Here is a 15,652-nt window from a genome sequence, read left to right on the forward strand (position 1 = left end):
AAAAAAAGTCCAGTATGTGCTGGATGGTGGAGTATTGGTTCAGCGCATCCCATGGACATGTGGATCCACATACAAGGACATCTGCAAGCTGTACAGTGAGTATGTCACAAGGAAGTATGGAGAGGCAGTTGTACCTCCAGACAGCTCCAGATGGGCTCAAGGCTCTGCTGGGGAGATGTGGGAACAGATACCACATCAGGGCTGCTGGAGAAGGTGGAGGGGATGGTGCAGAAGAACGGAGGAGAGTGCTACACCAACAAATTGTTGAGAGGGGCAAAAGCGGTCATACAAAGGAAGATGGAGGCAGAGGCTGTCCCAAGGCAGATGGATCAGCCACAGATGGACCATTCCTCAGAGTCTCTCGTCTCTAACTTCCGTCAATGGATGAAAGCTGCCCTCTCTCCTGAGGTCCTAGAAGAAGTGAAGATGTGGGTGAAGGCAATATTGGCTGGGGCAGCTATGGGGGCAGCGTTTGGGGTGGGCGGTGTGGCTGTAGCAGGTTTAGTCATGTGTGAAGTGGGGGGCCTGGGGACTGCAGCAGCAGCAGCCATGGGAGGGATAGCAGGAGCTATGATAGGGCCCGAGGGGTTGCATGATGCCGGTCCAACAGGTAAACACAAGTGGCAGTAATTAGACCAATAGCAGATTGAGGGACTCTTAACAGTAGAAGGGGCTTCAACTGTAGATCAGGGAGTTGTGGCTGTAGCTTCAGAATCGTTTTTTTCTTCCGTTGTAGCAATGACAAATTCTCCATTCAAATGAAGAGAGGCTCTGGGTGGAATTCCTATATTTCGTTTGTCTATAAATGTTTTATTTTATTTTATTTTATTTTGATACGGTTCATGTGTGTCAGCCCTTCTGGGATTCTTATCTCACTTTTATGTTTCTTGTCGTTGCACCTGTATTGTATATGTGTGTGTGCAAATAAAGACGAATAACACATCTGACTGGATTCTATTTTCTTGCATCTTGATCATTAATAGTAATGGCTCAAAGCTCTGTCCTGCTGCCAGGCCTTCCCCAGAGTCTACAGACTCTGACTTAAGTAGGTGGATCAAGTGTGCTCTCTCCCCTGAGGTCCTGAGTGGAGTGATCCCATGGGCGGCAGGGTTACTACTGGGTGTAGTGGTAGGGGCAGCTGCTGGGGCATGTGTGGCTGGATTAACAAGGATGTCAATGACAACTTGTATGGCTGTGGGGGGGATAGGATTAGGACTTTTGGGAGGGAGCATTGGTTTGGTGATAGGGTTTGACAAACTTGAGAAGAAGAGGTGATTAGACCAACAGCAGGATGAGGGAGTTAGTACAGTAGCAGAGGGGTCTCTGTGGGGACAGGGAGTTACAGCTGAGCTTCAGGAATGGTTTGTTGATATTATGTATGTATGTTTGATATTTAATGATAATACTTCACACTTGCTTGATTGACATTTACTATTGTTTATTTCATATTGTATAATGTTGTACATTCACAAACCAAGCTCCAAAAGGGCACATGTACTGTATTCAGGTGACATGCAGTGAAAGAGGAGTATTGTAGTACGTGTCTGTGTGTCCTGCTATAACAGGAAGTAGTGTTAATCATTATGGGCATCGTGATAGCTTCTCAGGACTAAAGCAATATTTACATTTCTATCAATGTAACATTCTTTGTCTTTGCTTCTCTGGGAGCACATCTGAAAGGTCCTGTTGAACTCTGGCCAAACACATATCAACAAAAAGTAACAAAATCAACAGAAATCTCTCTCTCTCTCTCCATATCAGTAACAATTATACATCCAGAGAGGTAATCTACAACACTTGCATGTAACAGTAATCTCTGAAAGTCTGACCTTCAATTGTAGCAACATTGAAGCCACAAGGAAATGTGTTTGTTACCTGATCAAATTAAAATTACAATGACAAAAGATGTAGAATTCATAGTATTTGAAATGAGCATTAAAAAATCATGCCATTCATCTATGGTGACCCTACAGCAAAGTTCTTGACAACAATCAGGCATTATAGCAGTCTGATGTACATGGAGTCAAATGGTTATTCTCTCTCTCTCTCTCAATCTTATCCCTTGTGATAATTATAATCATTTAAAATATGCAGTGTGTGTGTGTGCGCATGTGTTTGTGTTTGTGTGTGTGGGGTGTCCATACACGGCAGGCCCTGTTGTACAGTTTGTCATCATCACTCCTCTTTCTTCAAGTCCAGTGTCTTGTTATGATGCTTCACCAAACAGTGTAACTTCAAAGTGACCCTTGACCCTCAGGCTATAGAAGTGACCCCTGGTCAGGCTGTAGAGATTAGCCCACTTCTGGACTGTGCATGATACAAAGTCAAGTTTGCTCACTCAAAGCAGAGCAGCACCGATGATGCTTAGTCAGTGAAATTAAATGGTAGTGGTCAGGCCTGTCAGAGTAATGTGGAAAATAGGACACAAGAGGGTGCTATACCATGAAATGTACCATCCTGGCAACATCAGGGGAAACACTTGGTTGCTGTGCAACATGACTATATCTGTTAATTACATTCATATATGTATAATATACTTATTGTACAATTGTAATAGTATGAAAAATTGTCAGCTTGAAGCTATGTGATAAACTACATTACAAGTCATGACTTCTGTGATTCTATTAGCTTTTTAGGACATTACAACAATAAAAGCCTCAAGACAAAGGCTAAGTCTACAAACCTAAACAGTCAGTTTGTGAAGCATGTTACGATGGACACACAGTGTATGAGTTCATGATTGGCAATAAAAAAAGTGCAAAACCTAATAGACTCACAGACATCATTCTAAAAACACTTGGACTTGCTGACTTTTAAAGCTTTGAAATGAACAAAAGGCACGGAGGAATTACACTATTGCAAACAAAAGTCAACGTCCTCTGACTCTCCCTCATTGTGGCCTGTAGCCACTCAGCTGAGGCATATAGCTAGGGGCGGGTCCTGCTGACGACGGCTGCCAATCAGGGGTTTCCTCTTCATCTGTGGGCGTGGTCTGCTGAGACCCCTCCTCCAATGGGCTGAACCTGAGCGACGAGGCCCCGCCCTGCTCCTCCATCTCTAGCTGGTTGAACTCCGCAGGCGGACGGCTGTCCTCGTTACCCGCCGGCGAGCGTCTGAAGTATGGGTTCCTGGGGTAGCGGGACTCCTGCCCCTCCTGGAGGTGGTGCTGGTGGTGGAGGTCAGGGTGCTCCTCTGAGTCCAGCAGGGGCTGTGTGGACTCAGAGCGGGCGAAGACGTGCTGGGCCTGGGCCTGGGTCTGGGTCTGGGGGGGGAGGGACCCCGGGGTCTGGGTCTTGTAGCCAGTGGAGGCGGCCACCACAGAGGAGTATTGGACGGTGCTGGCCGTGGTCTGGCCCGAGTCTCCGCCCTCGTCGCTGTCAGAGACGCTCTGGCGTGGCGAGGACATACAGGAGGAGCCTCCGATGCCGCTGCTGTGCTCTTCCGACAGGTACTTGTCCTTCTTCAGGGGCAGGCACGTCTTGTCCTCCTCGTACAGGGACTTCCTGTCAAACACATCCACTTCCACCACGCTCACATCTGCCAGGATGCTCTCCTTGGGGCTGTCCGCCTGGCAGCGGAGAGGGGGGAGAGAGAGAGAGAGAGAGAGAGAGAGAGAGAGAGAGAGAGAGAAGAGGGTTGATGGGATTAAATAATATACAGTATAATAATAATAATAATAATAATAATAATAATAATAATAATATAGAGATATAGATAGGTGAAGTGGATGCACATCTAAATCTAGGACAGGTGTTTTGTCTGTGGGACATAAATCATCTAAGTTCCTAAGTTTATAAGTTCCTAAGTTTATTTCTTCCCACGGCAGCACAGAGTCACTGGGACCTACTTTGGAGGGGAAGTCAGGTGACCAGGTGGCGATGGTGCTGTTGGAGGGGTCTGGGACAACCGGCCAGAAGATCTTCTTGATCCTAAACAAAACAAGGCATGGTTAGAGAACGTCTTTTAGCAGGTGTAAAATAGACTATAGGTTTTAGTCTGTTGCTTTGTGTTTGGTTTGGCATGCAGGATGAGAACGTTTGGAACTATTCTGTTGATTCCACTGAAGCCTTCATGCTAGATTCAGTGAAATGAAGTGATTGTGTTTGAAATAATTCCTTTTCAAAGAACTAACACAGCTATTTTTGTACGTGCTTTGTTCAGACAGCTAATCTACTGTATGATATCAAGCAAAGTCAAATTCCTCAGCAATGACATGTGCTGTCTTCACAGAGAGAAGCCAGAACTGATGCAGTAACTTTCCAGGAGTCATAAATATAATATCTAATATAATAATCCATAGTGATGAATGTTGTTCCAGGCTGTCACAGTGTAGGAGAGACAGGATAGAGGAGTAACTCACGACTCCTTCTTGCACATGCAGAACAGCATGGTCATCAACACCACGAACAGGAAGGCGAAACACGCTCCCACCACGATGCCCTCTATCTGGCCCGGAGCTGATGGACAACACGCAAGCACACGCACATACACGCGCACACACACACACACACACACACACACACACACACACACACACACACACACACACACACACACACACACGCACACAACAAATAGAGAACATTTAAATGAGATCTAGAACATCAAGATGAGATACAACATTAAGATGACATCTACAACATTATTGTTGATTCACTTGACTAACGAATAGAACCACAGAGGGAGAACGGATGGCAGCCCAGGGGAAGTTATAGAGGGACAGAAGTTTAACAGAGTGCAAAATGTTGCTTTTGTAGTATGAAATATTCTTGTGCTCAGGCAGATTTTGTGAAAATATTGCTGATGGAGTCCATTCACATGGTGCAATTTTGGAAATACATGACAGACAGAATACAAAAGAAAACCATGTGGGTGTACCTCAGTCCATGTAACATGTTTGTGTTGGTTGTGTGTGTGCTTGGTTTTAGAACAGTACTGTGCTCCTGGTAACGCTCACCATAGGTGTGGGTAATAAAGGAGAAGTTGGTGCTGTTGGTTTGTCCCACCACAGTAGAGGCCATGACCCGCACCACGTAGTTACTGCTGCTGGACAGGTGCCTGAGCGTGTAGGAGTAGGTGTCAGGAGGCACACTGACGGCTGCAAAACAACACAGTCACAGAGGTGAACACACACACTCGTACACGCCGCCCCGACACTCCCATTACAGCAGGACTGCACATGGAGAACGAGATGACAGTAAATTGGGTCAAGACACAGAATCATTTTAATATAACATTTTTATTTAATTAATGTTAATTCATGTTAATTAATGTGTGTGTGTGTGTGTGTGTGTGTGTCCGTCGCGTCTGTTTGAGTGTGTGTGTACAGTACGTACAGAGTTCGTGGCCCCCTGTGGTGTAGTAGATGGTGTAGTTGGTGATGAAGCCTCGTTGTCTGTCCAGAGGGATCTCCATCCACTCCAGCTCTGCATCGTTCTTCCCTGGCCTCAGCTTCACTGACGGACCCTCCAAAGGAACTACAGCAGCGGAGCAGAGGACAGAGAAACTGCGATGAGTTCAACTACGTTACTAAGTGCTGCTCACTCCTGGTCCTGGGGAGCTGCAGTACTGCAGGCTTTTGTCCCAGCACAGCAGGGAGACACCTGATTTACCTAATCAAGGTTTTGAAGATCAGTTGACAGTTAACATAGACAACATAATGATGGATCCATCTTGTGTGTGCGTGTCTTACCCCCTTGTTCCAGAAAGGCTGCTGTGGTGACAGGCTTCCCAACCATTCCAGAGTACAGCGGATACACAGAGATGTCGTAACGTTTATACTTCTCTATGTTTCCTGCATGGGGAAAACGTGGAATTATATTTATTAGACAGCAGAACCATATGTATGCATGGTCCACGTCTCAAAAAGGTGTTAAAAGTGTTCCCACGCACAAATTAAGCCTAACATGTTTTGTAATTACAATTTATTCCAAGACTTGGCTTAATCTGTGGCCAGGAAACCACCACTAAAAACGTACATACTGAAAGGAGCTGGTATAAAGTGCTGCCTAGCACTACATTTAGCTAAGGTTATCTAAGTCAACCATACCTTAGCTAAATTATCTAAGTCAACCATAACTTAGCATAATTAGCTAAGTCGACCTTAACTTAGCTAAGGTTATCTAAGTCAACCATGACCATAAAGAGCTGCCTCATCCTGACCTCTGATGGCTGCTGTCCTGGTGCGTTTGCCTTCTCTCTGCCAGTCCATCTGGCCGTCGCTGACAGAGACCCACTCCACCAGGTACTCCGTCACCGCCCTGGGGTGCCCAGCCACATTGGCGGTCATGTTGGGGGGCTGCCACTCCACCCACAGCTGGCCCTCCTGGGTGTACCAGCCCAACGACTCCACCGGAGGGGGCTCTAGAGCACACATAACATTAACATAAATACACACTTCACAAAGTATTATAGAAACATTGTAATACATGGTATCCAGCTAGCAAGGTAGCACGCACACACGCACGCACACACACACACACACACACACCTTGTGTTACTTTAGGGATAACTAGCAGGGCACTAGGCGATTGGCCGGCAGAGTTGCTGGCAATCACTTCAGCATAAACCCTCTTCTTCTCAGACAGGCTAATCTGGCGGAGGACGGTGATTTTCCTCTCTTGCGACCAGGCCTCCAGGTCAGCCTCAGAGCCGTTCACCACCACGCTCTCCCAATCCCAGTCCTGGATCTTTACCCTGTAGCTCCGGATCCTTCCATTGCACTCCACAGGAGCCTGGCAGAGAACAGATATTTAACATCTTTTTCACATCATTTAGGCTACGATGAAGGGTCATATGGTGATTCTCAAGAAAACAATTTTAAGTAATAATAATAATAATGTTACATTTGTATAGTGCTTTGGACTCAAAGCACTTAACATGTCAAAAGATATCAACATAAAAATATAGAGGACAGTCATAGAACATACATACAATGACTTCAAATATGATCTACAGAAATGTGTCTTGTTTGTTAAAATCTATTCAACATTGAAACAAGATCCAGTGATCAACTGCCAACCAGACAATAAAGACTTTACCCAGACTTGAAAACAGTTGTGAAATAATTGGGGGATCATGTGTAGATGAGGATTCTTCTCATTCTTCACTATTAACCAAACATGGATTAAAATCTACTATCATACCTGTGTTGTATGTAATGTGTCAGTGTTTCTTTCCCTACCTTAGACATCAGTTGTATTCTCCGTTCAGCTTGCCCCTGGACAGGCATGACCACCCTCCACAGATCAGGCTCACTGGAGGGCTCTAGAGGAGAGAGGACAGAGGAGACGTCACATATCTCACCAATGACAGATATCACGGTACAGTTCTACCACACATACTGATACAATGAACTAGACACTAATCTGATCAAGATATCAAGATATCTTTGAATGCCCTTTGAATCAGTCCTGATGTTCAAAATTGCCCATTTGTGTAAATTCCTACAACTCCCAAGACTCCCCTTCCTCTCACGCGACATCCTTCCATTGCTCTCTGGGAATCACTGGCACTGAAATCACGTATTCCCTCACTGATGCTACGTAGCACTAAGCTAACGTTTTCTGCCGAGCCTTCGCCTGAGCCTTGAGCGTCATCCATCTCCGTAGAATTCTTTATTTGTTGCTCATCACTTTTCTTTTGTCCTCTAGTTTTCTTTCCCCCACTCATTCCAATATATTTTATAACGATTTGTATTAAAGTTTATGAATTAAGGGGGTTAGTTTTATCTGGCTATTGGGAGCTCAAAATTAAGCAGCCATCTTGCACGTTTCGCCACCGGAAGTCTGCAAACTTCCCTTTTAATGGTTGTGGTGACTGGCTCTTACACTCACCGGCCTCAGGGGTCCTGGCGGTGGTGTTACTGCTCCAGTCGCTCCAGTAGCCGTAGTCCTTGTCATGAATGCAGCGCACCTGAACCACATACACGGTGTCAGGCCTCAGGCTCTGCAGCCGGAACGTCTCCATGTACTTCTCAGTATCTGCCCGGGGCACCTGGGGGAGGGGGGGTCGCAGCACATTAGACACCAGGACACACAGCACAACAGAACATCCAAGACCACCATTACAATGATCTATAGAGACAATCAAAGTGACTTTGAAAACGGCAGAACAGATTGCTTCCCAATTGACCAAATAGACGGTGAGAATAGTACATACATGTATTATATAAACCTGTAAAATTCATATTTACCTCGGTCCACTCTCCAGCGGTGGCCTTGCAGTAGCGGATGTTGTACTTCAGTATGCCGTATGTTTTGTGGATAGGGTGGGTCCAGTTCACGATGAGAGATCTGGCAAATTGCTTCTCCGAGATGATTCTGACTTTGGAGGGGGGGTTTGTTTTCACTGCAAAACAGGAAAGACATATAGATCATTACACTATACCGGATCATTACACTATACCTAGACAGTGCTCTGCGGAAGTAATGGGACAGTGAAGCATTTTATCTTCTTTTGGCCCTACACTCGAAAAGACATAGTTCCCCTATCAATCTATTTTTTTGTGTGTAACCAAAACCTTTGGAATCTTTCTATATACAGTATATTGTACTATGATCCCTCTTCTCTATATCTCTCTCTGTCATTCCGTCAAGACTGTAATAAGGATTAGACTTCCCTCTCTCCTTTAAACATTTTTAACAAATCATCATGATGAGACTGAGGTCCATTGGTGTCCACCTACCCAGCTCCTCTGCCGATATGTTCAGGACATCAGACTGGACCTGCCCCAGTCCGTTCTCTACCTTCACCCACACGTCCAGTTCCATGAACATAGGGAATGTTTCAAAGAAGATGACGCCACTGCTCCTCTGTGCCTTACTTATGAATGTCTTGTTGGAATCCCTGCAGGGAAATATAAACTCATCCTGAGTTGATTCTCCTTATTTTTCCACCAGTCCGATGTACATTAGTCGATGGCTAATATGATCCAGTTTGTTTGGAAGGGAAACTAAAAGCTGCCACTGTTTAAGACACTTGATCACAACTGGAGCCAGATTAACTGATTGCTGAGAGCAATTGAAAACAAATACATGTATGGAATACAAGTCCCTATAGACAGTCTACCCACACCCTTTTAAACATTTTCATCTTTTGTTGCCCCAGAGCCTGGAATTTGAATATATTCGAGAGTCCACCAACTCAAATAGTGTGCAACTGAAATCAGCTATCTGTAGTTAAGAACAAATTGCTGATGCCCTCATAATCAATACAATGTTATAAAAACAGAATTATCTTATGCCTACATTTATCCGTAAAACAGAGCAAGACAACTGTCTGGTCCTAGTAATATTATTCATTATCATACATGGAGGTCAAAATCAGAGGACGGGCTCGTTGTAATGCATGGAATGGAATGAGATATCCATCGCAATGAGCACCTCCTCCGGTTTCTACCTCCACCAGCCTCCCCTGACCCAAACACCACAATGCGTATCCACAGAGCCAGTGACTTACACTATGGTGGTCAACAGAGTGTAGGTAGTGGGCACCTCCTCTACTCCCCCAGGCAGCTCCTGCCTCCTCCCGGCATCCCAGAAGCAGGATACGTTAGAGGAGATCTGGGAGCCGGACTGGACGGCCATGCAGGACAGTCGCTTCGGCTTCACAGGAGCATCTGACCAGGACCAGAGGATGGAACACAATCAACTCTGGTCTATGGTTCGGTGTTCATATTGTTTGTATTTATTGTTTATATTGTTTAGTATTGTTCTTGTGCCTTGGAGACAATAGTTTTGTAAAAATCCCTATCCAAATCAATTTGATTTATTGACTGTCATTATATAAAAAGAAGTGTTGTGTTGCTATGGATCTTCAGGGTGACAAAATAAACAATGTTTCCTTGAAAGTAAATATTTTCATATGTTATTATATCATAAAATTTCTATAAGTAAAATAGTGATATTTATGAAAATTAAAGTGTGAAGGAAACACAATTTCCTGGACATGGAGCCTATTGTAGCATTGCTAGCATTGTAGGCCTACTTACACCCCTTCTTCATAATGATCCCGTGGATTTGCAGTTTGTTGTTTCCCGTACTCCGATGGTTATTACATTATTTAGTCATTCAAAGGCAATATTAAAAAGATGGGTTTTCAGTCTTGACTTGAACATATTTGCAGCCTCACCAAATCTGTGGTACACATTGGGCTGATATGCTAGCAAAAGGTCTTTCAGATATTCTGGTGCTGTGCCAGTGAGAGCTTTATAAACAAGCAGAAGGATTTTGAAATCTATTCTGAACTTAACAGGAAGCCAGTGTAGAGTCTCTAAAATAGGAGTTATATGAAAAAAAGCACATGATATGGTAGGATAGATAGAACTAAAGGCATATGGATCACCTGCCACCAACTGCTCTCATACGTTAAACAATACGTGTACAATAGCGTGTACTGCAGGTCAGATGAGGTACAGTAGATGAGGTTACCTTCCCTCTTCCAATGATGTCCAGCAGTCTCCCCGGAGTTCCACAGAGCACGTTGCAGCCCTTCAGCACCTCTCTTATGGCGTAGCCGGTGCTGATGCCCCCATAGACCACTACAGGGCGCACACACGTCCTGCAGAGGAGAGGGACAATGTTGTCACATCATGTTTAGTTCCTTTGGGCAAAACAACATTCACGCTTTGCTGAAAATGTGGCATTCATCCTAGAACTGGGGAATGTTCGGGACACTTTCTAAAACTCCTTAATGTTTTATAACACATTCTAGAAGGGCTGCCTTCCTCGCCCGAAGGCGAACTTCCTGGCCTCCAGGTAGATCTGGTTGATGAGCTCCCTCGTGGGAGCCACGATGATGGCCTCTGGTTCCTGCACCTCGCTGAACCTGCTGGCAGCCACACCGTCCGCCATCAGCTTCTGCAGGATGGGCAGCAGGAACGCAGCCTGGGGAGCGGTTTACAGCAAAACAATCATTAGTCCCTTACAGATTGTTGTTGTCAATTGTATTAATTGATTTGTCTGCACAAAGAGAGAAAATAAAGGCAATTGTGCAGGGTGCACTTGAATTCAAAACATGTTGATAAAACATGCTAGAGCCAAGTGTTGATAGAAAACAGATTAAAACTGTGTATTGATCAGTATTATGCATCCAAAAATATTGGTGGATATATATATAGAACATTTTTGTGTAGATTGTAGAAGGTGACTCACTGTTTTTCCAGAGCCGGTGTGGGCACAGGCCATGAGGTCTCTGCCGGCTAAGATGATGGGGATGCCATGCTTCTGCACCGGGGTGGGCTTCACATAGCCAGACTTGGTGACGTTCCTGTTCAGAGAATCACACAGGGCAGCCTCTTCAAACGTCTGGGGGGACAGAGATGGGGGGACAGTGTTACGGTCTCTCAATTTACCTTCAGATCATACAACAATTCACAGACAAACAAGAAAATGTAAACCATTCAAGACAATTTGTGAAAATTGGTTAAAAAAATTTGCTCATCAGGTAGTGAAAGTCATCAACTGTTTGTCCTGAAGAACAGCTTCTACCACAGGGCCGTCCAGGCCCTGAACACAGCAAAGACCTAGGTTCTGGGCCCTGGACAGTCTGGACGGATTGATGGCAGCTGCTGGACTGAAAAAATCAGGTGTAGTGCTGAGGCACAAATATGTACATTTCAAGCCTGCAAACTGCGACACTTTAAATAAATGTGCAATAACACTATGTGCAATATGACAACCCTAGTCGTCTATCTGTACAGTATAGTATAGTGGATAGTGTACATAGCCTTTATTTATGTAAACCAGCTCCTTCCCCTCTTGTGTTTTTTTTTAAAGTGTTTTTTTTCTTTCCTAACACCAGGGGAGCCACCCCTCCTAAATTTCGTTGTTTGGTACCTGTACTGTAGCAATGACAATAAAGACCATTCATTCATTCATTCATTCATTCATTCAACTGAGGAAACATGAAGACACCAGGAAGGAACTCACCAGGATGGCTTTGGGGGGGTTGCTGCCACTGACATCCACCAGGATGTTGTCATACTTGTCAAAGTTGATGCCCGTTTCAAACTGAGCGAAGACATCAGAGTCCTCTTCAGAGGGGGTGGGGGGCACATAGGTCACCCTTGGAGGTGCTAAGGAGGGAGGGGAGGCACAGGTCACCCTAGAAGGTCTTAGGGAGGCCTTAGATACTCCGAAACTCCTGCTTAGCTAGACCACCCAGGAGAGACGGTTTACAGTAGAAGAGAAAGTTTGCAATATTTAGAGCCCATGGCCATCAGGTATGAACATACTGACCATCAGCATCACCGTCTCCTCCCTCACCATCCCGGGAGCCTGATGTGGGAAACAGGTCTCAATAAGACAGCAAGAAAACCATGTTTAAGTAAGTAAGCCTTGCACACAAATAGGGCAGGAGCCCATCTCTCCTGTCAACCAGGGAAGCAGAAATCAGAGGACAGCTCATTTCAGGGTTCTCCCCAAACAATGCAAGAGTGGCTGGGCCACCTCGTCAACAAATCAAGTTATGCTTTCCACAAATCAATCATGACCATTCATTGATAAGGTAATATCTCAAAGATGGAACCTCTGGAGAACACTTCTTCGTCTCTTCCACGGTAGCCTGAGGAGAACAAAGACAAGACACACTCTAAGGAGATGGACTCTAAGGTGCGGCAAGGCAGTTTCATCCAACACTCTAACCCCATGTCCTCAGACATCAATGGAAATTCCTGGTAAAATAAAAGGTTTTAAAAAACACACAAAACGCCCACTGAATTACCTCCTCCACCGAAGCCTCCTCTTCCACCTCCATCTTCACCATCTGAAACCAGGAAATCACGTTTGAGATCACACCCATCAGCAACTCAACTAGTACATTCTTATGAGTATAGTTGGTGTTCATCTTCACAGATTAACCAAGCATCTGCGTGTGCCTGTATCAGGTGTGTGACATGTTTGTTCTTCATCAGTCATGGAGCTAACAGAACATTCTAGAAGGGGAGATCAGTGGAGGCAGAAATCAGGAGACAGGCTCATTCGGATGGAAGGAGGAATGGGGTGTTCCTCATTTCACCGTCACCAGCCTCCAGTGGTGCAGAATCAGATGTACCTCTAGAGTGGAAGCCTCCTCTGCCCCCACGACCTCCTCTGCCACCTCCAAAACCTGAGGGGAAATAGCAGAAGTGAGGAGAATTCAATGGTTTACCGCCATTACACCCCCAAGGTTCTCCCCAAACAATGTAAGAGTGGCGCTGCGCCATGGTGTGAACTTGGCAACAGAGCATGTTATACTGCATTCAGTACCGTATATGAAAACCATCATACCTTTTTCATTGATGTTATCACCATCCCCTGTAAAACAGATTTTTTTTTTGCAGCAAGTTACAAAGAAGCTTGTCAGACAATGAAAGATCAACACATTAAGAGGCACAAAGAAGGAAAAAATGATAAACTGAATATACCACTTCTGAATCCACCACTTCCGCCCCCTGTTAAGACAACAGGACATTACATTACTTCAGGGTTTAAAAGCATTCAATTGTCCAGCATTGGTTAAAATACTCAGCTCAATTAATCCACACCATACAAACTAATGCCTTTCAGGAGGCCTGTTCAGAACATTCAGATAAGAATTGTATGGTTGAGAAAATGTCTCTAGTAATATTGGAGAAGTTTCGTCAGACCGAATAGACCCCAGTCAGGTCCAACCAGCAGCAGACATTCTCACCTCTTCCTCTCTCCCAACCACTATTCCAAGAGCTGCCTCCGTCACCCCCTGAAAGAAAAAAAGCCTATTTACTGAGAAAGGGTCTCAAACCGGGGGGTCATGTTATGGACTTCAATCTTTTGGGAAACAGTATGACCTCTGATATCAGTCAACACTTACCTTTGTTCCCATTCTCATCAGTGCTCCCTGTTCAGAAGAAAACACGCATTCAGCCGGAGTAAAGCAACTTCTCTCAATTATCATAGTACATAAAATGGAATTTTGTTGAGTTTTACTAACTACAATTGCAACTCAAGATTGGCTTGAATTTCTTTCTGTAACTAGTCTGTTTTTCTTAATTCAAAAAACACAAAGAACAAAATGGCTTGAAACACTCTTTATATTAGGTACTAAATGTAACCACCTGAAGCAAAGCGTTTGAAGCCTCCGCCTCCTCCCCTAGCTCCTCTGCCTGTGGAAGAGTAGACAGGAGGTTCAGATCAGCATAACAGCCCATCTAGCGATCATTCATCCCAGATATTCAGATGCCTATTCAATTGGTAAACGTTTAATTTACCACCTTGGTGGAATTTACATGACCTTTTAATTGGCTCAGTGCAAACTCTACCCAACCAGCCACTGGCAGAACTTAACAACCATGCCTATAGAACTTACCACTACCACCAAAGCCTCCTCCACTGTTCCTGGACACACCGTTATCTAAACACACCAATGACATCGAATCAGCTGATCGTATACATCTAATATTCTACCTTATAAGAAGACAAACATGGAGGACGCCAAGTGGGATTCACCTAATCATTACATTTCAACTTAAATGGGGTGCCATCAGTCAGGCATTCCCAAGCATCAGTTAGCATATACCATATGAAAAAGGCACCATCCTACCATCATTCGCTCCTAGTATAGTATCCAATATACACTGCTCAAAGAAATGAATGGGGACACTTCGAGGATATGCCTCCCCATACCATCACTGACAAACCGGTCATGCTGGATGATGTTGCAGGCAGCATAACATTCGCAACGGCGTCTCCACACTCTTTCATGTCTGTCACATGCTCAGTGTGAACCTGTTCTCATCTGTGAAGAGAACGGGGCACCAATGGCGAACCTGAAAATACTGTGATTAAGTGTTTCCTTCATTTTTTTTGAGCAGTGTACTAACTGTGGCCTTCACTGTTTCATGAGGTCATGCCACTGGGAGAGGAGATGCTTAGTCTTTAAGGTCATGTTCTCACATGAAAGTCCGAATCGAGACCCGGAGCAAGTGGATGACTTCGCAACATTGTTGCATAAATTATTTCTCTGATTTGTGTTTTCACAAGCCTTCATGTAAACGAAGTAACATACGCAATCGAAGTAACAGACGTGGTAGTTGTCCGTTGCCCGTTGTCCCGCTCTTATACAGATCAACACGCGTGCGCTGTTGTTTTCCTATGGACTGCCTCGAGCAGCGTTCTCACCAAAAGCGAAGCAAAGTGATGGATGCATCGTTTCTAACCGAAGCGAAACCACCCTTTTCAAGCGGAGCATCCGAGGGTTCTTTGCTGCGGGAGCGACTTCGAATGCGAGTTCTCACAGCTCCAAACAACACAGAGCAAAGCGAACTTTATCCTAAACTCTGTTTCAAGTGAAGCAAATGTTCTAGTGAGAACACCCCCTAAAAAAAGGAAATCATTCCTTCAGTATTCTGTGTACAAAGCCATGTCACCTGTGAACGTGTTAGCTCTGCCAGAAGGAACCATCAGGCTATTGATTATTTGTAAATGTAAAATTCTTTCTTCTTCTAGCACGACTGCCAATGGCCCCTGGCCTGAGCTGGATAACTCTTCCTGCTACAACTAGTGAATTGATGATTCACTTGCTTAGTCAAATGTATCGATTGTAAGTAATTTGGAATAAGGCGTCTGCTAAATGCCAAAAATGTAAATGTAACTTTTCATAACTTAAAATGGGTCTTTAACTTACCATTGCTGGT

At 44.6% G+C, this 15,652-nt stretch overlaps 1 protein-coding gene across 1 annotated transcript; it reads right to left on the reverse strand.

Annotated features, from left to right (window-relative positions):
• Nucleotides 1–2,710: 2,710 nt before the first annotated feature.
• On the reverse strand, nt 2,711–13,842 carry LOC308156239 (interleukin-6 receptor subunit beta-like; the record flags this gene model as incomplete). Its single annotated transcript, XM_080529588.1, has 22 exons — nt 2,711–3,568; nt 3,848–3,929; nt 4,361–4,463; nt 4,958–5,098; nt 5,337–5,477; nt 5,693–5,794; nt 6,163–6,363; nt 6,491–6,734; nt 7,184–7,266; nt 7,836–7,995; nt 8,195–8,349; nt 8,687–8,847; nt 9,460–9,605; nt 10,431–10,560; nt 10,732–10,886; nt 11,154–11,306; nt 11,931–12,076; nt 12,236–12,278; nt 12,529–12,564; nt 12,724–12,765; nt 13,018–13,107; nt 13,831–13,842. 22 exons carry the CDS (start codon nt 13,840–13,842, stop codon nt 2,891–2,893), a joined length of 3,204 nt encoding a protein of 1,067 aa, XP_080385714.1. The 3' UTR covers nt 2,711–2,890.
• Nucleotides 13,843–15,652: the final 1,810 nt, after the last annotated feature.

This window comes from Nansenia antarctica, assembly GCF_963989245.1.
Source record: "Nansenia antarctica genome assembly, chromosome: 4".
NCBI lineage: Eukaryota > Metazoa > Chordata > Actinopteri > Argentiniformes > Microstomatidae > Nansenia > Nansenia antarctica.